General features: G+C 42.6%; 1 protein-coding gene across 1 annotated transcript in view; it reads left to right on the forward strand.

Annotated features, from left to right (window-relative positions):
* ksr2 (kinase suppressor of ras 2) overlaps window positions 1–24009 on the forward strand; it is a 72692-nt gene that overhangs the window by 17856 nt on the left and 30827 nt on the right. Inside the window, exons 4-5 of the mRNA XM_028414573.1 lie at window positions 6–503; window positions 21504–21676. Coding sequence (XP_028270374.1) covers window positions 6–503; window positions 21504–21676 — 671 coding nt within the window. The remainder of the gene's footprint in view (window positions 1–5; window positions 504–21503; window positions 21677–24009) is intronic.

The raw sequence follows: 24009 nt of genomic DNA on the forward strand, positions 1-24009 counted from the left end.
GGGAGCCAGGCGAAGCAGGACTGGTCCATCCAGTGGCCCACCTCTGAATCTGGCAAAGAGAACACTCCGGTGTGTCAGCCCGAGGCCAGTCAGTGGATTCGGTTCCAGCTTTCCCAAAGCCCCAAAGTCCAGTCCAAGTACAACCAGCACATGTGCCACAGCCCTCAGGCCCTGGCCCCCCCTTTGTACGCCGATCGGCTCACAGTCGACAGCCCCGCCACGGGGCTCTTCCCTCCTTTAGACTCTGGTCATCGCTCCCTGCCCCCTTCACCCCGCCAGAGGCATTTTGGCCACACGCCTCCTCGGACTCCCTTGGTGGTCAACACCATGACCCCGCCTGGCACCCCCCCAATGCGTCGTAGGAACAAAGTGAAGGCCCCGGGAACGCCACCTCCGCCAAGCCGCAAGCTCATCCATCTGCTGCCGGGCTTCACGGCGCTGCACCGCAGCAAATCCCACGAGTTCCAGCTGGGGAACCGCTTGGATGACACGCAGACACCAAAGTAAGTGCTGTACTCCTCTGGATTTTTAATGAAAAAAAAAATGTTAGTGCTTTCTAAGGCTGGACGTAATGTTGCTCTCAGCAGCCAGTGGAGCCGCCAGGCTACATAAAAGGCTGAGGGAGGGGTGTGGTGTGGAAGTGGGTGGGTGTCTGCTGGGCATTTGGCCTCCCTGAGCAGAGACGGAGCCATCTTTACAGTCTATAGATCACCTTCATGCTGTTTTACTGAGTCGCAGTCTCCTTTCAAAGACAAAAAAAAAGTTATGCTAACTGCTACTCGCTAGAAACCTGTCCTAACAACTGTCTGGTTCTTATTGCATCACAGGACAATAAACCCAGTTAGCAGTGGTCATTCCTTTCAGTTTTTTGGTTGCCTGAAGCAAACATTCTGAACTTCGGGCCGCCCTGCTCATGTACAAAAGTCTGACCCAAGTTACGCAGAAAGGAAGTCCGGACCCCACCTTTCCTTTCAGCAGTTTTACCAGAACACAGTCCACCAGACACCAATCAGATTAATTCCTAGGAGGACATCATTGCCCATAAAGAACCAAACAGCCTGTCGGTAGCGATAAGGAGCCTTCGGGCTGAGTTCCTGACTGGCCGTCCATACGTCTGGTGCTATGCTGATCAGATTTGGGGTCCAGCACTGCTAGGTAATCAGGAACCAGAGTCCGCCTCAGGAGAGCTGCACTCATTTTGATAATGCCATTAGATGACAGTGCCCTATCACTGCTAAACTTGGTAAGTTAATATTTGGGAGTTGTCCTCTGCTTTTACGATGGCCATCTGGGTTATATTCGGAGCGTGTGCCTGGTTGCGGACAGGGCTGCACACACACACACGACCACGCCTGAGTGTGTGTGTGTGTGCGTCTGCACAGTGACGAGTGGATCATAGCTGCAGTGAATAGGCTCAAACGGCATTAGAGAATTGATTACCGGTCCCTGAGCGCTGATAGACTGCAGGCTGTGAGTTGAGCCGCTCTAATCAATGGCCTGTGTGTGCGTGTGTGTGTGTGCCTGGAAATGTTGCAACTCATTGAGACAGGGCAGATCTGCTGGCTTCTCTGATAGAAGCAGGCCTTATAATTCATCATATAATTGGTTGGAGGACGATGCTGGCGAGCATCAGGTTGGTTGTTCAGTTCTGGCATGAGCAGCGTGTGTGTGAGAGAGTGTGTGTGTCTATAGAGCAAGTGGATTGGCATCTGTTTTCCTCTTGATGCAATGGTAAATACCTAAACATGGAAAATCTGTCAGTTTCTTTTAAACCATGAATTCAGATTGTCTCCATCAAATCTCCCATTCTTACATAAACGGCTGCTTTTTTTGAAAAATACAACGTTCCTTCCACTCTACCTATATCGCCCTCTTATTATTAAGTTACTAAACTTGGTATTTTAATAAGCTTGCAGTGCTCCTTGGGTCCTCATTTTCTTGTGCTTAATTGCCTGGCACTGTGGCCAGGACACAATAACCAGGGATTACCCTCTGACCTCAGGAGACATTTTTCTCCCTTTATCTTAATGAGATATGGCCTTAATATCTCATTATCACTGCATAATAAAGCACAGCTGAATGTGCAAGACTGCCCAGCACACATTGTTGTGAAGAGTAGCAGCAAGTTTTTGTAAAACAGTGTAATAATTGCCACGATAAACAACAAAGCATAAACATGTTTTGTTTGAGCCGATTAAAATCATTTGTAATTCTTAAAAGTTGGCTTTCAGAGCATCTTAATGTCCTTTTTAAAGTATAATAGCTTCTATCTCAATGTTTTTTTGCGCAAGATGTGACTCAGATAGTGGTGTTTTTGCAATCATGGTCTGAAAATTGATTCCGGTTGCTTTTTTTTGATTGCAAAAACTCGGCGAATACTGCGAACCCTCATCTTCTGCTTTATAGCTTTGTGCTTCTTGGCTTAATGTGTTTGTCTGTGTGATAATGTGTTTTCCTTTCAGTTAGAAGCGAGCCACAGAACGGTTCCCATCCCTCCGCAGAAATAAACAGCAAATTACCTTCTCGCCGATGTGTTCAGTATTATCTATGAATCCAGGAAAAGTCTCACTCCAGCGGATGAGGGGGCAAAGTTTCGCCTGTGTGATGGGAAGCGGGAGGGTTCTTACTCACCACCTGTCAAAAGACAGTCCAAATATATTCAGGTGTGTTTTAGAAGCGATTTAGTCGGCTCTCTCCTGATGGTCTGGGCTGTTTTTCTGGGTTCGGTCAGTTTTTAAATGATCAGATTAGCAGATTATTAACGCATCTGCAGTATGAGGATTTTACTACACAAATAATAATACTGCAATATCGTAACTGGGAAAATAAGTTTAATCTGTAAGTAAAGTTGTGTTTATTGAGCTTTTATATGCAAAATTAGAAAAAATACATCAAAATATGTTTTTTATTTATATAAAAAAATTAAAATAAATTAAATTAAATTAAAGGAGGTCAAGAAAGATGTAGTTACACTGCAGTTTTACTCATAATAAATACAATATTTTGTGTATTTATATCGATCTGTTTTTTGTTCACTAGACTTTAGTAGAAAGTACAGATCTGTGTGTTCACTGGATGTAACTACACGCACGGCTTCAGTAGATCTTAGCAGATACAGGACTGAGCAGATTTGTCTTGTTCCTATGGTAATGACTCAGGCTCTGTTTAATAGATGTAATGTAAAAATAGATCTTCTGGCATAACTTTAACAAGTAGCATTAACTTGCCAATTAGTAGCATGTGAAATTATTTGCAAGTGACAAATTTTCTTATCAGGGAAGCCATTGAACACGTGTTATCTATCTAATATCCTAAAACAAATTTCAGCTTTTTCTGATGCTTCAAAACACTTTTTGTTACTTCTTCTTCTTTTTATGTTAAAACTCCACTTACAAAAAGTTTTAGTCCATATCAGGAGCAGGTTCTTACTCCTGTTTACCTGTGTGTACCTTCCTGTATCAATTTGTGATGACTACAAAGCAGCTGAACACATTCCCCGTCCTATAATTAATGAGCCTATCCCAACATAAAGAAAAAAATATGCTGAGTTTAGAGAAGTAATTAGCTTTAAATTCGGCTGAGTCACTACAGTCTACACTAACAATACAATACATGCATAAACAATAAGAGACACTGATCACATTTGCTTGTTTATCATCATTCATTTGGAATTATGCCTCAAATACATACATAGTAGGGATGTCCCGATCCGATCACGCGATCGGAAATCGGGCCGGATTAAGTGGTTTCAGACTCGATCGGAATCGGGCGTTACCTCCCGATCAGGACTGGAGGATATATTAGGACTGTCAAAGTTAACTCCTTCTGTGCAGCAGAACACACACACAGAGTTTTGCTTGCAATAACTTTTATATGCCACGTGACAGTGCCAAGATCACGAGTACCTTGCTATTTGCATTTGCAGAGAAACTCTAAAAGTATATGATCGGATCGGTATCGACAGGTACTCCAAATCAAATAACTCGGACTCGGACTTGGACTCGAGGGCAAAAGAACCTGATCAGTACATTGCTAATATATAGAAATACAAAAATCACAAAGCTCCAATAAATAAATAAATAAGCTGCAGTTCCATGTGGGGCCACTTGAGGGCAGCTCTAACAGTGAGCCACTCTCCATTGACCTCCATGTTAAAATATTCACCAGATAATCACGTTTACAGTTTTGGTACAAATCATTTGTTTAATTGCATGCATAGGTGTCACTAACACTTTTAATGCATATTTAAACAAAGTCAGACACTGTGTGCGTGTTAGCATACAGCCCACTGTGTTCGTGTGTTGTTGTTGTTTTTTTGACTTTGGTAACATAAGAGAAATCAAGCACACATTTTCCATCACTTCATCTGCATTTTAAACTGTAAAACATTATATAAACAGTGATAATGTTGTATTTTTGCTAATTAATGAACAACCATGTTGTTTAGCTAATAAATCATAACGTTACTATACAATTAATAATTTGCAATTGCATCCTCCTTCCAGTAGGGGGTGCTGCAGCCCCCTCATAACCCCCTTTTACTTCCATCATCCCAGACAGCTAGGAGGTTTATTAATTAAGCGAATGGGGCCTTATGGTAGGCTTGTAACGCTGCATCCAACAGCAAGTGGGCACTAACATTCCTACAATCTCAACATAATTACAATAATAATCAGGAAGAACATTTTCTCTCTCTTCTCACCAACTCGGGGCAACTTAATGGCACAAAAAAAATCACTGCTAACACAACTTTATTGACTTCTGTTGAGTTAAGTACATTATTTCGTTACCAAGCATCTAATCTGATTAATTAATTTTTCTTCTCAACACTTCGCTCTTCTAACGTTGAAAGCATTATTGTTATTTTTACTTCACATTCATGCAGCGTTATAGGACAGAAAGGATCATTTGACGTGCTGTATTGATACATCAGATATAAACCCGACTCATTTAAAAAGAATGGCGTTATTAATCTGCTGCTGCTAAAAAAGGACTGATCAGCTGTTGGTCATTTGTCAGATGATGCATCCTTTCTGTCAACATACAGTATATCTTGGCACGCTGCTCACCCCAGAAGGGATTTGCCACTGAGAGGGATGGAGCCAGCATTACTGTTTGTTTTGTGGTGATGACTGAAGCCAGTGATTCTGTGGAAATACCATCAAATCACTGTTATGTGGGTATGATTGATTATGTCCAGTATGAATCAGCTTTAATTGGATCTGCTTTGTTGTGATCACGTATTGTTTTGTTTTCTGTCTTTAACCCATCAGTAAGGTGAAGGCTTCTTTAATGACTCCATCCTTTCCCTCCTCATTTACTAATTTCACTTTGAAATGTGAGAACTGCTTTCTACAGTCAATCAATTTCTACCCACCCCACTGAGCACCTGCAAACAGAATCCCTCACACAATCAGTAAATCAATCAAAACCCACTGTGCCCTTTTTTGACACACTCAAGAGATTTGCTAATCACTCTTTAATGTGTCTTTGAACGCTGATCCCGCTGTCGCTGCTGCAGAGAGCACCGCTGATCCTCCACCCTCACGCCTCTGAGTTAATTACAACAATGCACTTCCTTCATGATAAAAGCAACCATCTGCAGAAACCTACAAGAACAGTTACATTAGAAGCCCAATAAAAGACAGTAGTGGGAAACTTTGTGTTTACATATGGTTCCTATCCTCCCTACTGTCATGTGGATGCTGGTTGGGATGGGCTTTGTCACCATGGTAACCAAGAAAATGACGTGTTTTTCTATAGGAGAGATGTGGTTCATGTGATCAGGTCTCAAAAAATAAACCAGCCGAGAGGTGCAGTTCTACAAATGGCCACTTGAGGCTTTAAAAGTAAATCAATCTAGAGATTCCTATATATTCCTATATATTATATATATATATATTTGGGCAGCAGTGGCTCAGTGGTGAGCAGGGTTGTCCAATAACCGGAAGGTCGGCGGTTCGACCCCAGCTCCTCCCTAGTCATTGTTGTGTGCCCTTGGGCAAGGCACTTTACCCACATTGCCTCCAGTGCACTCACTGGTGTATGAATGCGTACGAATGAATCGGCGGTGGTCGGTGGTAAGCTACCACTGGTAGCTACCACTGGTAGCTTACCACTGCCACTGTGTGAATGTGGTGTGAAAGAATAATGCATCTCAATGTAAGCGCTTTGAGTGCCTGCCCAACAGAGCAGAAAAGCGCAATATAAGACCAATGCATTATTATTATTATATGAGGGGGGTGCTATATATATATATATATATACACACATATATATATATATATACCCCCCTCATATAATATATATGCTATATATATATATATATATACACATATATATATATATATATACCCCCCTCATATAATAATAATAATGCATTGGTCTTATATTGCACTTTTCTGCTCTATATATATATATATAAATACACACACATATATTATTGATCATATTTTTGTAAATATGTTTTGACCCTTTTTTCACATATCTGAGGACTCTGGTGGCCATCGAGTAAGGATCTCTTTTTGCAATTGTAATCCGAACTCACCAATTAGCCCGCATTAGCATAATCCTAGTGCGTTGTGGAATAGATTACCTTCTGCTGTTAGAAAAAGGAAACAAAATAAATGTGGGCCCATTTTAGGTGATTATTTCGAGAACGTGGCTCTCTGTCGAACGGCTCTGCTCAGTAAGTTAAAAAAAAAAAGTGAAACAAAGTGATTGTCCGACTTGATATGAGCAACAGAGTGCAGGTCACTGCTCCTTCACATTACTCCCTTTTTTTTACTCATGTCTTTTTCAATTAGTGTTGGAAAAATGTCTACACAAAGTGCCCACTGTGCGATGTCAGTGACTTTTAGGGCTGTTTAGTTCCTCGTCTGCAGGAAAAACCAGAGAATGAACTGAGATTGTGTGAAGCTGCTTTGATTGATGCAGTGAAAAAGGTTTTTGGAGTAATGGTAGTCTTGAGAAAATGAACTGCAGCTGCAGAAAGGTTTTGTGATTTTTTGGGCAAAAAGCGAAGCATTTTTTTTTCTTGAATGCCAGATGTTTATGAGCACAATCATCACAAGTAACAGTGTGGAAGTGAGAAAACATTTGTGTGCCGGACACCCAGCTCCACTTGAACTTTAATAGTTCCATTTTGCTTATGTTGCTCTCTATATTTCAGCGTCTCTCTCTCTCTCTCTCTATCCCTGTCTGTCTGTGTTGCCCTTTTCAAAGCGAGAGGCTCTTTGGGCTGGAGTGTCAATTAATGAACCTCGTTGTCTATGTTAATGAGTAGTAACATGCGTGCGTGCAAAAGGCCAAGTGAGTTTTCCGTCTGTCACAGTCCCACTTGGCAACGTCACACCAAGATGGTTCTGGAAAGTGGGCGTGTTTGTTTTTCCGCCGCCTCTTGTCTTGCCAGTAGAAACGGTGATATCATATAGCTAATAATGCCACCTTATGAGACTTTCACAGCTTTTTGAATGTTAAGCGCTTTCTTATTGAATTGGATGTTTGCTAATAAATCACATGGTGCCGGGGGTTGGCATGATTCACCCTCTGCTTCTCTCGGGGTAATTCTACCATGCAACACTCAGGGGAAGCAAATTTGCATCCCTTCCATGACTAATTTAGCTGTTTGCTTTCACTGAGCTGGTGTACACATCATATATTTCTCCTTCCCCTTTCGCTCTCTCTTTCCTTTTCTTTCTCTCCTCACCCCCTCTCAGTATGCATCTCTTTTGACGACCCGTCAAAGTGTTACTTCAGAGTCATCCATAACGTCTACCAATTCAATCAGAAAGAACATTTTTTTCATTGGATTTAATTTTCTCTGGATTCTGCGATGGATTTGTGAGGATCGAGTGTTGAACATTACAGAGATAAGTCCCTACAGGTAGGAGCTACCCGTAGCAGATCCTTCAAGTCACATGATGTAAACATGAAGTCCAGGTGGACACGCTGGTCTTTGGGCCCTCCTCCAGTCCACCTTGCTGTCTATCTCTGCTAAAGCAGGGCTCAAACATCCCACATGTTGACTACCAAGACCCAACAGTCCACTTAACATCTATTGACATTTATACTGTAACTGAACAAACCAGTGCAGCTGATCAATACTCACAGTTATGGTTCAGTCTAAACTGCACAAGAGGGCCCCAGAAACATAAACCAGCTGCATCCGATGTCTTCCTGGCTGAAACCTCATCCGTTCTGGATAAGGTTGTTTGCTAACTTGTGGTCAGCCTGTTGCTTTGCCATCTGCCTGGAATGGCCAACAGGTCTTTGGTCATGGGGTCAGAGCTGCTGAATGAATGAGCCAGAGGTATGTGTGTGTGTGTGGGGTGACAGTCCAGAGGCCTGGAACCAGTCTCATCTGGGGACAGATTGAAGCACCGTTTCTGTGGTTACTTGTAGTTTAATACACCTTAGGGATTACACCGTTGACTGCACTTTGCTTGAGCTGTCCAATATGGGATTAGAAAAGACTTCTGACAGTGAGGGTTGGCCGGGGATGTGGTGTGACTCTGCCGTCTGTGGTAAAAGTTTTTGGATTCAGTTGTTAACATCTCACAGAAACCCTGATCTTCCTCTTTAGGAAGCTGCTGAGCTTCGCTTCATGGGCCAATCGGTTATCTTGCGGGAAAAATCTGATAAAGTGAGCCGACATCTAACTGATGCTGACCAGACGGTCCACTGAGATACCACACGCGTTGTCACTTTAGCTGGCAACCTCTGACCCTGAAGGATTATTGATCCCATATGTTTACTGGAGCTGAGTGTGCTCCACAAAGCCATGCTGTGAAATAATATATGTATATGTATGTGTGTGTGTGTGTGTTAGTGTGTCTCATCCATGTTAATCAGAGCTTTGGCCCCCTTTGTCATTAATGATAATTCAGGTGAGAGGGGATGTCAACACCAGGCCGTTAACCACCAGATGCCGTCGCCCTTCCCTTCCATCCATTCACCCATCCATCGGCCATAATGAGCGCTCATCCCGGCCTCCCCCGTCGGCCCAGAAATTGGAGTCATGATTATGAATTTATATGAGTGTTTAGGAGTGGAGGTTAGCCCAAATGCCAGTGTTGCTGGTGGAGGATGGATTTATTAGTCTGATGGTGATTTGTGAAGGAGTGGGAGCTTGTTGTGGTGGAAGACAGGATTTGAGTTAGTGATTAGAAGTTATCTTTTCAAAGTTCTTTTCTGAGGGGGAAAAAAAAAAAAAACGGATGTGAGGAAGTTGTACACAAGAAAGATTTATTGCATTTACACTGTGCTCCAGGCATTTAGTTAATTTAGTGGAAATCTTGTTTTGCTTCTGATTTAATTATTATATGAAGTTTCCTGACATGATCGTTAAATTTTCACTGCAATTCATCTTATGGAAAAATCAAACGCTGAATCTGTAGCTGTGGACGTGTGATGTCAGAGGCCAAGCACACGAGTGGAGATTGAACTGACAGCTGCTGCCGAGTACGACTCTTTCACTGCCCAACAACCATAAAGGGAGTTATTACCATCATTTATCATTCCAGCTATCAAGTGAAGGCTTTCATCTCAGTGCTCCTCTCTGATGTTCAAGTCCAGACAGATAATATCTGCTCCAGGTTCCATATTGTCTCTGATCTTTTTTTGATTTTTTTTTTTTTTTTTTTAAGGCTCGCTGTCACTTACTGCTCAGCCTGTGCTTTGAAACTACCACTTAACCTCCCCAGCTGTGGGGCAGAAAGCTGTTCTCCTATCCAGTGCTGTTGCTTCAATACTGGTATTACAGAGTTTAAGGTTTGAGCTATGGTTTCAATTTTGACACAACTGATTTGATTTGAAGTACACACACACACACACTCAACCTTATACAGCTATCGATGCCTCTTACCTGAACCAACACAATCATGACCCTCAACCTATTTTTTTTTTACCTTCTTTACTCTTAAACCAAGTCTTAAATGAGAATTCGCCGGAATGTCCTTTCTTTACAAAAATGTCCTCAATATGTACAAACACACACAGAAAGCAGTGATATTAATTTAGCTCAATCAGATTTATCGGTCGGGTGATCTATCGGGCCGATATTTGCTATTTTTTAATATATCGGCATCAGCAAATATCTGCTGTGAAGGACCCAAAGCCAAAAGTTTTGGAACATTCAATAACAGTCCTGGGAGATAAAGGTATCAAAGTCCTATGGCCATATGTTTACTGTATGTTACTAGTAAACTATAAAGAGTTGCTTCACTTAGTGAAAGAAAAAAACAAATAGCATAGAACCTGCATCACTGCCGTTAGCTTAGCTTAGCTGGAGTTCAGTCTATGTAACTAGCAGGGGGAGTGTGCTCACCTGTGTCTGTGCACACATATTTGTGTGCGCATGTGTCTCGGTGTGTGTGTGCACGTGTATATGCGCATCAGGCGCTGTGTTCAGACAGCAGCAGTGAACTGTAAACGTGCGGCCATGCAGAGGCAGAAATAAGACAAATAACATACGTTTAGGTTCTGATGATAAATAGATGATGGTGTTAAGTTTAAAGGTGTGGTGCATCCACTTATTATTACTGTGACATTTTAGCAGCAAATGAAGGGAAAACATATCGGCACTAAAAAAACAGCCAAAAAATCGGCAGCACTTATTGGTCATCGGCTGACCCTGACTTCTAAACATCGGCATTGGTTGTAGAAAAAACAATATCAGTCGATAAATAAATATCTTAAATATCTTGTGTTATGATCTGCCCCCCTAAGAGGAAACACTGCGTAGCCTTCATATACCCCAAATTGTTGAATGTTACTGTTTCTGTGTGTAGGAGACTTCCTGTTTCTGTGGCTTAGCAACCTTCAGTGGATGCTGCCCTTTCAAAGTTTACAAACTTGTCCACTGTATTGTTTAATTAACCACTGGCGACCCGTGAAGGATCCACCTGATGCATCCTTCATAGCAGGGAGCCACGTACGAGCCTTCAGAATGGGACGGCCTTGATGCTCCACAAAGACTCAATCATCCCTCAGAGGATGCAGCCGCTGTACAGCACCACAGCTATTACAAGGTTTCCAAACACATAACCAGTGAAAATAGTGTTTTTGAAACATTGTCATCCCAACAGAGAGGGAGAGCTTAACGTCTTTCCATCAGTTTCGAACACTAGGTTGAGTCCGGACAACATAATATATACACAACCACAGGGGGGCGCCAGATGCTGGTTGTGTTTCCTGAATAGGTTGTGGTTCCAACAAGCAAAACGTCACTACGTGGTTATGATGACATTGTTTTTACCAGTTTCCACAGCTGTACAATAAACCGAGATATATTTTATTCGACTGACCTTCATGGCCTCTGAGAAAGAATTAAAAGAGCTCAAGCGAATTTTCCAGTGGAATCCAAGGCCAAGACAACAACACTGATAAAAGTTCATGTAAATTTTAAGAAGAAAATGTGCCAGAAAATTGTGATTACTTTTAGCGGAGTGGGGGTGGTTGTTCATCCAATCCAAAAGGATCTCACAACACCTGTTTGTGTTTTAAAGCCTTGGAGATGCATGGTTCTTTATTCATATTCATTCCAAACAATTTAGCGGCAAACGAGGTGCATTTGGAGAGAGTCTGAATACAGAAACAGCATGAAGATGGATTTTGAGTCCATTAGTGAGAAAACCAGGTGTATTTCATCTGCTGACCATGGCGACTTTAGGCTTTCAGGGAATTTCAGTACTGAGGAAGCACTAATCGCTGTTCTGTTGTCCTTAGCTGTGCTATCAGAGGCTTTTTTGGAACCAATGAGAGCCCTCCTCAGGTGGTGGACACGCCTGGTGCACAGAAAGAGTCGCTGCTACATGGAAGAATTTCCCTTTGCTCTGCTACATAACACAAAAAGTGTTTTGAGACATTTCATTCCATAGATTCACAAACAGTACATGAAAACTCAAACACAATCTGAAGTCAGGGATGCTGCCCTCTGTCTCCATGACAACACCACTCTTACATGCCTCCACTTTTGGTTCCTACATTTGACAAAGAGCAAAATGGGCGTTCAGTAAGAGTAAGTGCCTTTTTGCTGTTGGTACTGAGATGTAATGGCACTTGCAGGACCCACAGGCCTAAAATCTCCAGTGAAGTACAGATGGTATGTCCACAGGAGATCAGATACTGTACTTTAGTGTCCTCACAAATATATGTTGGGTCAGAAGCAAACTTACAGTTTACTTTGAAGCACATAGACAGCTTTGTTGGTCATTGGCTTGAAAGCTTGAGTCTACCATCAATGGAATACACCTGGCAGCCGGAGGCTTTGTGCAGAGTTTATTTTACACTGTTCAGCTCACAGAATTTAAAACTCCAGGCGCTATATTTAAATGCTCAACATTGACATTTGTTATTGTCGTGTTCAGACTGAGAGCTTCCTGTTCTTTGCCTGTATTTGGATTAATTGCTTAACACGCTGCCAACATGGCGGAGCTCTGAGCCTCCCATACAGACTGGACTGGGCAGGCTCACAGTCCGCCTAAACTCCGAATACAGACAACTTTTTACATTTTTACATGACAGTCTATGGGGGTTGACTTGCTTTGTGAGCCAGCCCCTAGAGGCCATAGGGTGAAGTGCAGTTTTTAACTTCAGAGGTTGCTGCTTAGTGAAGGTTTGTCCATATTTATTCACAGTCTGTGAACCTACAGTGACACCAATGAGCAAACATAGCCTAAAAATGCACTCTTTATCTGTTATAGACGATTCATGACGATCATTTTTTTTACTTGTTTACAGCACATAACAATCCTTCCATCGCACCCATGACAACAACATGTAGAGGTAAACTTTATTTTAGCCACACAGGCTCTGTCAGTTTACAGCAGCACACATCCCTGAGAAGATACAGAAAAGCCAACATATCACAGTCCACCTTGCTGTCAGCTGCTCACTCCTCTGCTCCTGCTCCTGCTCCTCCAGTCCCAAACCAAAACCACTGGTCTCACATTTGGTCATCAGTCCTCTCCCCTCTCCTGCTCATTTTCTCTCCTTCACACCGACCTTTGCTCTTTTATTTATTTGTTTATTTATTTATTTCAACCCCTCTCATTCGCCTTGTGTGTCCTGCCGTCTCCTCTGCTTCATGTTCACTTTTCTATCCATGGCTCATTTTAATTCCCCTCTTGAGAGCGCTGTGCCTCCCCTGGCCTCTGACAGCGCACTGACACCCACCCATGTCCCAGTAGGAGATGCTGACAGTTAAAGAGGAGATAACAAGAGAGGGAAGCAGGCACTTTTTCATTGTCATCCACAGGTGATCAGCAGATCTGTGGGGGCAAACACCTACACCCACACTCACACTGACAGACACACACCTCCCCTGCACTGTTTAATTAAAATAAAATCCACTACCTTTATCTTTTATGCTCTAAACAATGTTAATTGCAGGGTCTATTTTATAGTTAATAGCATATAAAATAATAGTCTTAAAGGCTTTAAAATAGTTTAAGCAGAACTTCATTCAAAGGCGAAGTTCATCTGAAATGATTAGTTGCAGGAATGACGAGTATAGCACAGCGCTGCACAGCGTATAGCTGCTGTAAAAATGTCACCTTTGTTTACTCTTCCACACACGTTTGGCTGACCTGGGGATGTTATTTACCACACGTTTTGATCGTTTGACAGCTTGTCATTTTGCCCTGTTTGACTTATTTTTAGCGATGTTGTTGGATTAGGGGGGAAGCTTACACTCACAGGGAACTCCTGTGATATGAAATAATAAACTGTGGGAGACAGCAATACATGCTGCCACCTCGTCCCAGAGGAAGATGCAAAATATTGTCAGAATATTATATCAGTGCTGCACATACAGGCTTCAGATTGCTGGGGAAAGTAAAACTTTTCATGTGTCTGCAGCTTTTCTGTAATCATCATATCACATACAGCCGTGGTTTTACAAGTGAAGTTCACCTTCCCTGGGGGGTTGACGGCGTACAAACTGTAAACGCAGAGAGAGAGTAGAAAATGTAGGTAAATGCAGGAGTTTTTTTTTTTTTTTACAATAATCTGAAGGAATTCTTGAATTATTTTCTTGAGTGTGAAGCAGCGGGGATGAGAATCAGCACCTCACACTCTGAGGCCAATGGTTCTCGACCAGAAACCGATGGCTTGTTGTCTGGGTTAGAGGAGAGCTCCTGCCCATCGTGGAGGACTTCAGGGAGGATCTCAGGGTCTCGTTCATGAGTGAGGGGAGATTGATAGGTGAATTGCTGCAGCTTCTGCAGTAATAGGATCGATGGATCGGACCGTTGTGGTGAAGAGGGAGCTGAGGTGAAAGGCAAAGCTCTCAATTTACCGGTCAATCTATGTTCCCTGCTCTCACTTATGGTCACAAGCCGCTACTCCTCCACACCGAGATGAGCCAGCTGAGGTGGCCCCTGGACGCCTCCCTGGGGAGGAGTTCTGGGCATGTCCCACCATGAGGGGACCCTGGGGGAGACCCCTATGTTTCTCGGCTTGCCTGGGAACGCCTTGGGATTCTCCTTTGCTTCACCTCCACTTAGACCACAGTGCATCCATGCATCCTCTGCCTGTGCACATCAAAACCTCAAGGCTCAAAACACATTCAAGTAGGAATGTGTGAAAATAACTACATAAAGTTGACATTAAGTGTGTGTGTGAGATGGGGAAAGCTTTGGTGCTCGGTGTATCGTGCACAGCGATGATTCAATTTGGTATTCGGCTGGTTCTAATGTACTCACAAAATATTTGGCCTCAGTAAAATGGCCTCACAATTCATGATGTTGTTTGGTTGAAGAGTTTAGGCCTATTGTTGCAAAGATAAATATGTTGGTGCCCAGTTTATAGTGGTTGAAGCACAGATACAGTGAACCATGTGAGGTGGTTTGCGCCCTCAGAAATCTGAATAACCTTTGTATACACAACATAAAAATCACAGCAAGTTTTCTGAGTAACAAAAGGCAAATGTTTGTCTGAATAGTTACACTTATTATGAAATAACTCCTTTTAGATGAAGTTTGACGTTGGCTTTGCTGCACCGCCTCAGGAAAGGAACATAAAAAGCCTACCTGCGAGACCGCCAGCTTTTATTCAAACACAGCCTCTGACTTCAGAAAGCAAAGACACCCTGCTTTGGAAGACGCCGCTCAAAGGGCTCACAGTGATTCTCTGTTGTAATCATTATTCCAGCCACCTTTATTTCATTTTCCTCCAACTTTATTAAAGCGGCAAAGAGCAGCGGCTGCCAGAGATATTACTCAGTTCCATTTGCATAAAGAGCAACAGGGTGCCTTTCTCCACGTACGGGTCCTCAGCAGAGCTCTCCTGCATATTTCTGATGTAAGGCGCAGAGGCACGCCGATGGAATCGTGCTTGTAATTGGCTCGCTTAGATGGACACAAGTGTTAATTAGACAGATGGATTGCAGCATCGCGGCATCATTGTTAAGATGTGTCATTTGGATAGTGAGCTCCTGCGAGCTGGTTTGTCAGACAGCTCGGTAATATTCATGACCCTGCCTTTTTGAAATCCTCTTGATATGCCAGAATGTGAAGGAAATGTGTCATTTGATGGATCACCGCTCTCCTGCTCTCACCTCTGTCCTTGATCAAATGGAACTTTTACTTGAAGGTGTCTCTGTAATTAGCGTCTCTGCAAGTGGAGGGAAGTGGAGGGAGTGGGTGGATGAATGTGTGTGTGCATGAATGTCAGGCTCCTTGCTTGAATATTGTGAAGTGCAAATCTCATCTTTGAAAAGTGTAAACATGGAGAATATGAATAATCAAGCTTTGAACCCACCTTGTGGGCTTGTAAAGGCACGTAGAATTGGAACGGTTGGTGCTGACATGTTATTTATTTGATGATTTTACTTTTCCCCCTCCGGTTCATCATGAACATATAAATGACTCTGGAGGTTAGATTTGTTGGTGTTTGAAATGACTGTGTAGCCCTCCTGTGGCTGGCCCGGTCAAGAGAGAAGCTAGGAGTGGATGTTAGAACCACGCTCCTGAATTTAATATTGAACCACATAGGGCTGCAACAAACGAGTATTTTTGATACTCGGATACTATTTTTGCGATTACTCGAGTACTCGGATCAGGCGTAAATGTCATAGTTTTCCCATAGATACGGCTGCATCTAGCAGCTGGTGGATGCCTGCTTTGGGCCTGCTGCAGTGTCATTGCTTCGGCGCGCGACCACCTCCATGCCCGGCGTGTGTGTGTGTGTGTCACCCGCGTCTCAAACCCAGGACCTCTTGCACCCAAAACGCTGATCATCCTGCTGCGCCACGACAGAATCGTCCCCGATGACGTCACTAAATGAGTCATCGAGTACTAAATTAGTTGTCGAGGCATTTTGCCCTCGAGTAATCGTTGCAGCCCTAGAACCAACCAAGTAGCTTTTAGCTACAAACCATCTTGCCAGACTTTGAGCCATGTGCTTGTGGCCTATGACTGTATAGTATTTGGATTAGGTACATCTACAGCTGCTCAGAAGCTTGTGATTATTCTCTGGTGATTTATTAATTGGATTGACTGGAGCTCCTGATTGACGGTGATTTATTGACGGTTCGTTAAATCCCCAGTCTGCTCCTTCCAGTCTCCTGCTTCTTCCTTGTGTTTACCACAGACTGTATAGAACTATACAGGACTGTGATAGAAGGCAGTACTGTTGGAGCCCCAGTATGTTGACCTGTTCCCTCCTTTGGAGCCTATCCCAGCTGCCATTGAGCAAATATGGGCTCACAGGGCTCACTCTGCACGGAGCCTGCATCATAACTCCATCCCAGCTTTTTCACACCTTCGCTGTTTTTCATTCATCTTAACGAGCCAGGCACCGCCCTCTTCTTCTGTGTTTCATGTATTCTTTAAGTTTTCTTGAACTTTTTAGATGCTATGAGTAGAAAGAGACATCTGAATAGCTGCTTTAACAACCGCAGGGTTGAAAGTCCTCCTCCCTGACGCTCCGCCCGCCCACCAGCCCGCCCGACTGCCTTTACTGACAGCAACACCAAAATTGGGAATCCTCTCCCTTCTCTATCTGCATTCATTCTCACTTTTCCCTCACTGAACATCTACAAATCATTCGGGGGAGAGGATAAAGGCATGCATGCAGGGAGATGAATGGTTTAATTTAGATTCAAATTGCATAAAGTGGGCTAATCGGAATAGCTGACAAAAGCTCTATGACGGAGAAGTGATAACCTGCAGGCTGCTTCCTTATTGCAGGAGATGGGAGTGAAGTGCTGGGCTGGCTTACAGGTCTAATTGCATGACTCAGTGTAGGGAGTGGGAGACTGACATGGGAAGAAACATTCCTGTGGGATTTAACTCTTAATGACTGTTACTTTGCATGATAACTCAGGATTCACAGTCACTTTAAAGTCAGTTTAAAAAGAGATAAACTCTCCCTTTCTGTCCCCTTTCATGCTCCCTCCACCTGTCTCTTTTCAGGATTGTGTCTGCTTGTAGACGAACAATCTCTTCTCATCCCTTTGGTCTGTTTGTTGCTTCTGGATCGTCTCTAAAGATTTCTGTTTCCTTCCTTTCTGCCTCACCTGTTTTATACAGGATGCGATCACTCAGACATCGACTGAGGCTTAACTTAAGAGCTCAATCACGGCTGTCGTCACACAGACGTCATTTCCACTCAGGATACAATGAAGTTTATTTTGGTGTCTTTGCAGGAAGCGGTTAGTTGTGCCTGTTTACATCTGTTTTATCTACCAAGTGTACTAAACATTGGAAAAAGATTAACATAACTAGGGATCTCATCGCTCCAATCCGTTGTTAATTTAGCAGACGTGGTCCATAATTTATTATATTATGTTTTGTAGGAAAAGAATGACAAAGGTTGCCTCCACATGGGTCGTAGGAAAACTGAAGAGGATGTGACACAAAGTGAATTTAATTCTTTTCTATGTCTGTCCATGTGAAATGCTAGCTGCTACTTTGGCATATTGCACTTGAATTAAATGGAAGAAAATCTAAATGGAAATCTGCTTTAAAGATGAATGTCGTGCAGCAGCTTTTAAATACAGTGGAAAAGAGTGGGTAATTGCAGTAGTAATTATTAGTGAAGACACTGATTGTTAGAATTACCTCACCTCCTCTTAAAAAAATAAAACATAGAGCCAGATATAACAGGCGTTTTGTCACATTTTCTTCTTTCTTTTGGCTTAAGTGTGACGAAGATGAGCTGGTTATACGTATTAACTTTTTTTGCTTTTTCAAGATTCAAAGTTTATTGTCATATGCAAAGTATAGAAACTGGTTTCCCTGTACAATGACATTCTTACTTTGCTGCTCACACTGAATGCCATAAAGGTTTAAGAAGTCAAAATAGAATAATTTGCAAAAGAGCAATTTGAAGAGTAAGTACACTAAATATAAACTGTGGAAGTAAATGAAGCTATATACATATAAATGTGCATAAATGTGCATGTGTGCTACATCAGCTGTTGTGCGAATTGAGCAGAGAATGAAGGAGGTAAACAGGTAAACAATTTTTACAGACTCCTGTCAGCTGTTGAGGAGTCTGATGGCGGAGGGGAAGACAGAGTTCCTGAGTCACTTTTTGTTGAAAACACTTTTTGATGTTAAACAGTTAAAACACTCAGAGCTGCACACGCATTTTGTTAAATACTGAAAACAAACAGAAAGTAGTAGAAAGAGGAGAAGGAAAGTCAGACGATAAGATCTATCTAACAGAACGTTTGCATTTATAATTATCTGGGAGCTAATTAACAGCATGTGGATTATTTTTCTAATGAAGGACAACCAAGGGTGTCCGTTTTATTCCCTATTATCCCCACAAAGTCACCTCATCCTGAGCAGTCGTGATGGAGATGCAGTTCTTTTTTAACCACAGCCGACTGCTGTTCACATATGTGCACGTGTCAATGGAGGGGGGGGGGGATTCTCTGAAGGGCGCACCTGACTGTATGCTGTTGCTGCTGTTTATGTTCTCGTTGCATTGATTTCCCAGAATGTGCACAATCAATACTGCGTGATTGGCTGCAGGACAGTGAATGTGATACATACTGTAATATCTCCCTGAATTAAAGGGATACGGTGACTTTTTTTTTTAGCCAAAAAGATGCTAATTAAGTAATTGGAATGGTCTGCATTGTGTGTCATTGTACATATGTCTCCATCATATTGCATATTTTGCTTACAATGAGCCCACAGTGTGCAGATTGTGTCACTCACTGTCGCATGAGGGCCTGAGTACTTACAGGTATTATCTGACTAAAACCCACAAAAGTTCTACTGGAACAAACTCGTGTGACAAGCTGACAAAGACAAATTGCACCGCAACTTTAATTATCCACAATCCAATTCTGCAATGACAGGTCCCCTAAAAGGAAGCGAGCTGACAAACAGAAGCCAGTGATTATGGGAAATTATTGGTGACTTGCGATTTGACACGAAAAACTCATTTTAAAAGCTGTTTCTCCATCATTTACACGCTTCTGTGGAAAAAAACAGCTCCACACAGCTGGTGTGTGTGTGTGTGTGTGTGTAGTGCCACCTCCACATGGCTCACTATAAAGAGCAAATTCATTTAGTGTATCAATGCTGTCACTAAATAAATGATTGAATGAAAATGAGTTTCATAATCAACATTTATTTATATCTATTCTCTTCATATAAGTAAAGGTGGTGCTGATGCAGGACTGTGTGGGTGAAGCAACATTACTACTTGAATCCCCTTTCTCTCGGAGCTCACCCCGAAGCCACGTGTCCCGATCACATGGACGTGCATCACCTGAAGACGAGCTGCGGTCTGTGACTTCAGCCATCATGCACGTACCTCTCTGGTGCGTGCAGAGCAGGAAGAGAGTGACAACCAGCCAATACTCCGCGCAGGGTCGGCTGGATTGGCTGATGTTTTTAGTGTTTTATAGCTTCCACAGATGATTCATATTCTTTGTTTTAATGCGAAACTGCCAAACTAATTGGCTGCTATCGGACTGTAAAGAGAAGTTACACTAATTTAACATAAAGTGCATCAGAATGAAATCTCCTACCTTTAATAAACATAAACACCACTAGCATAGTTGGTGTAAAGGTGTATAGTGCAAGGACGTTAGCATGATGCTAACATATAAAGGAAAACCCCCCAGACATGTTAATGAGACGAGCATGAGAAAGTACAAATAAACCGTCTCACTTTGCACACTCATCCATCATCCATCTGCTCTGAAGCTGATGCCCTCAGTTAAGCCTTTGGCAATATATGCTAACATAAGGGGTGGCAAGGTGCTTAGTCCATCAGGGTCAGCATAGTCCTCCAGCTCTTTCCGAGGTGGATCCCACGACGCTCCAACACTAGCCAGGAGACGTAGTCCTTCCATTGGGTCCTGGTTTGACTTCAAGGCCACTGCCCATATGGTGCTCACTCTCCACCTCTTTACCTGGAGGACTGCATGCCATTCTTTTGATTCAAGTAATTTTTTAGGCCCCACCAGGATGGTGCTTGAGACTTATTGATGGAATTAATGGCTTTGAGTGGGCAGGCACCCGTCGGATCTTTCCATGTATGATAAAGTCATAATATTTGTTGCACGTTTTTCTGCATATTCGTATTACACGAGCGTGGAACTGCAACTTGCCATGGGGGCATATATCTGTGTGTGAGCTTCTGTCAGTCATCCATCCCTCCATCCTCCTGCACGCTTCCCATCAGCGGCTTGTTGTCTCTCTCTGGCCCGATGCCAGCGGCTTTGTAGTCATCTTACCAACATGACACCCAGCCTCGCTCACTGTGTCATGATAACTTAATCCCATAATTATGTTGGTTCAGTACACCACACTTACTGCGGCTTAGGGTGCTCTCACACCTTTTCATTGTGTGGCTGTGCAGAAAATGTTGGGTTTTTTTTGCACAAAAGTGGACAGTTATTAGACAGACAAGTAGAAACAAAGATAATCATGAGATTAACTACTTATCATCAGTCTGTGTTGTTGGGTGCTTCCATGATGCCACTTTAATCTGTTTTTCTTGATGGACTTTTCTCACTTTCTCTGCCTTATCCACCACCAGATTGAATTTCATTTCCCTCTAAGAGCTGGTGTGAACCTGTTGTATTGAGCTGTGGGGTATGCAGTGTGTGTGTGTGTAGGTGGAGAAAATAATGATGGTAGGAGCAGAGAATGAGTTTATACAGCATGTAAAAAAACAACAGTCTCAACAGCAGCAGAAGTCCATTTTATTCTATGTATATGGGCAAAAAAAGCAGCTTTAAAGTTCATTTATAGGCAGTGAAATGACAGGTGCATTTGAAGCTATCTCCCCTACTGTAGTTGTGTGAATACATGCATGTAAACTCTGTCTGAAGCAGGACTCATCACCATAATAAGCCAAAAATATAACTGCAGATGGGAGAAGTTTACTTTGTGCCGATCAGTTCTTTTCCTCGACCTAACCGAGCCGTTTTGGTGCCATGTTGACCTTTTCTGTGTATGAGGACATGTTTGCTGTGTATATCAACCTTATAGGTTTTGTGTTTTTTTCTTGTTTTTCTCTCTGCTCAGAGCCAAGAAGAAAACCAAGCCCTTGAACCTTAAGATCCACAGCAGTGTGGGCAGCTGTGAGAATCTGCCCACGCAGCGCTCACCCCTCCACACCGAACGATCTCTGCGATCCTTCTTCTTCCCCTCGTTCATCCCCTCCACGCCTCCTGTCCACGCTGAAACACCCTCTGCAAGTAAGTGAACTCATCTTTTTTTAATCAGCTCACACCAAGGCTTTTATGAAATGAGATTTTTTTTTTAATATAGCCTTTTCATATCTGCTTAGTTTCATTTCTCTGAATGTTATTCTTCTCTTAGGTCAAGTGACAGTGTGTAGTTCACTCAGTTCACTCAGTCTGACCTGTGATGCATTGCAGTGTTTTTCTTGTTTTCCTCCACGTTCGGCCTTTTGTCAGGTTAATACGAACCGTTCACGCCTGTAATTGTTCTTGCCACCACACTTCTTTGTATTTTTTTTAGTAGAGTGCTGGTGGAAAATGCAACAAGTGAAGAACCGGGCCGTGCAATAATGACCGGAGGTTGTGTGTGTTGCTGCACATTGGCAGCCTTATTGGCTGATACATTATGGGCATGCAGCGGAAGCCATTAAACTGAGGAGGAGATGGGGAAAGGCAGAGAAATAGAAAGTAATGGAGGTCTTGTCAATGAATGGAGTGATGAACGGCCGTCACTTGGTGTTGGGAATAGCTGAGGACCTCGACTAAAACGGAATGTGGGGCACAACCGTGCATATTTGTTGTTGGAGGCGTGACATGGAATAATTACACATTATATGCATGAGAGGAGCGAGAAAGAGAGAAAACAGGATGACAGGATCACAAATGTCTATGTACTGATATAGTTTCACATGGATGTGTGTTACAGGAATTTTTATTTTATTTTATTTTATTTTTATTCATAAATGATTGATTATTTTTTAAATGTAATTTATTTATTTTATTTTTTATGTTTTATTTTATTATTAAAGTTAAGACAAAATTAGATTTTAGACTTTTTAATCCCTGAAGGGAAATTTAGTTGTAATTAATATGCAAATTGCTAAGTTATATATTCATTGTATTATTTCATTATAAAAGGTGGCATTTTATGAACTCTTAATAGGAAATATCTTGTTCTATTATTTCTTTCAAAGTCAACGGAGCTGCCCTAACATACAGTAACAGTCGCTGCCACGTTTAACCTGACGCTTTGATGCATCTATCACCTGCTTCGTCTTTGACTAAACTCTTACTGTCAGGTGTGAAAGTGTAGACAAGCTCTTAGAATGAATTCCTACGTCAACGTTTTTGGGAGTTGGAGGAAGTGCACTCTGCTTTTTTTATCCTATTGTACCAGAGATCATTATTAGACACGGTGGGTATCGCAGCTTGGTTTGGAGACCTGCCTGTATTCCAACAATCCAAAATAGCTCTGAAGGTTGCTTCAGTCACTCCTTCAGGGCTCTCTGGGAGGAGTCTTTGGACCCTTCTTCCTTCTTCACACACGTTGCAGTTTTCCTAAGCGCAGGTTTGACTGCTTTGAAGACTGTGCTGGTGTCGATTACAGTAAATGCTGAGGGCGACATGCGAGCCATGTGTGTTTATGTTCGGGCTTATGTGCTGTGTGTTTTTGTAAGATTGGAGTATTCCTACAGAGTAACTGATCTGTTTGTGTCTGTTTATATTTGCCACAGCAGAAAATGACCCCGGCAGGATAAGTAACGGTTTCCTCTATCTTTGCCTTTTTAAGCTGTACATTAAGTGTCTCCATTTTGAGCTGATTAAATGAACTTATTTTTAAATATATTTACTTTCAATTTTCTCATTAACCAGATGGTGAAAAGAGCAAAATATCTAACCACACAGTGTTCATTGTGCTTCATTGTAAATAACCGAGTAAAGGAAGAAAAGGAAATGTTTCTGCCTTCAGTTATTTTAAGGATTGCGTACGTGTGTGTGTGTGTTTGAACGCTTGCGTGAGCGTGTGTGTGTGTGCCAGGTCAGGCAGGCTAAACATCCTTCCTGGGTTCTATGTTTGGGATTATGGTATCACTGCCATCTCATACGTCAGGGCCCCCTCGGGGCCGGCAGCATTTTCTCTCAAGTCGTCTGAATCAAAAACACGCGGAGGATCCACAAGACTGGGCTGAGGTGACCAAGACCAAAATGCTGTCTGCCGGGGATGAGTCAGTGGCCAGTCAACACTGAGACGTCAGTGCTTTCCTGGGAGTTTGTTTGGCTTTCCATCCAGAGATGTGCTATAGTCTGGTGTTGATATGATGGATTACAAAAATAATTCAGGCTGCAGCTCAGAATAGTAAACGTCTAAAGGAATTCTCTTAGGTTCAGCGACCAGGGGCTGGAACAAGGTACAGATAGTGAGGTTTGCAGGTGAGGCTGTGATCATGAGGCTGATCATTGAAGGCATATTTTTGGCGATTAGCCCCCACCAGCTGCAGTGTGTGTGTGTCCTGGGCACCCCCTCAGATCCATTGTTTTGTCCACAGAACTTTTTGCAAGTTGCCACA

This window comes from Parambassis ranga, chromosome 9 (assembly GCF_900634625.1).
Source record: "Parambassis ranga chromosome 9, fParRan2.1, whole genome shotgun sequence".
NCBI classification, from domain to species: Eukaryota; Metazoa; Chordata; class Actinopteri; family Ambassidae; genus Parambassis; species Parambassis ranga.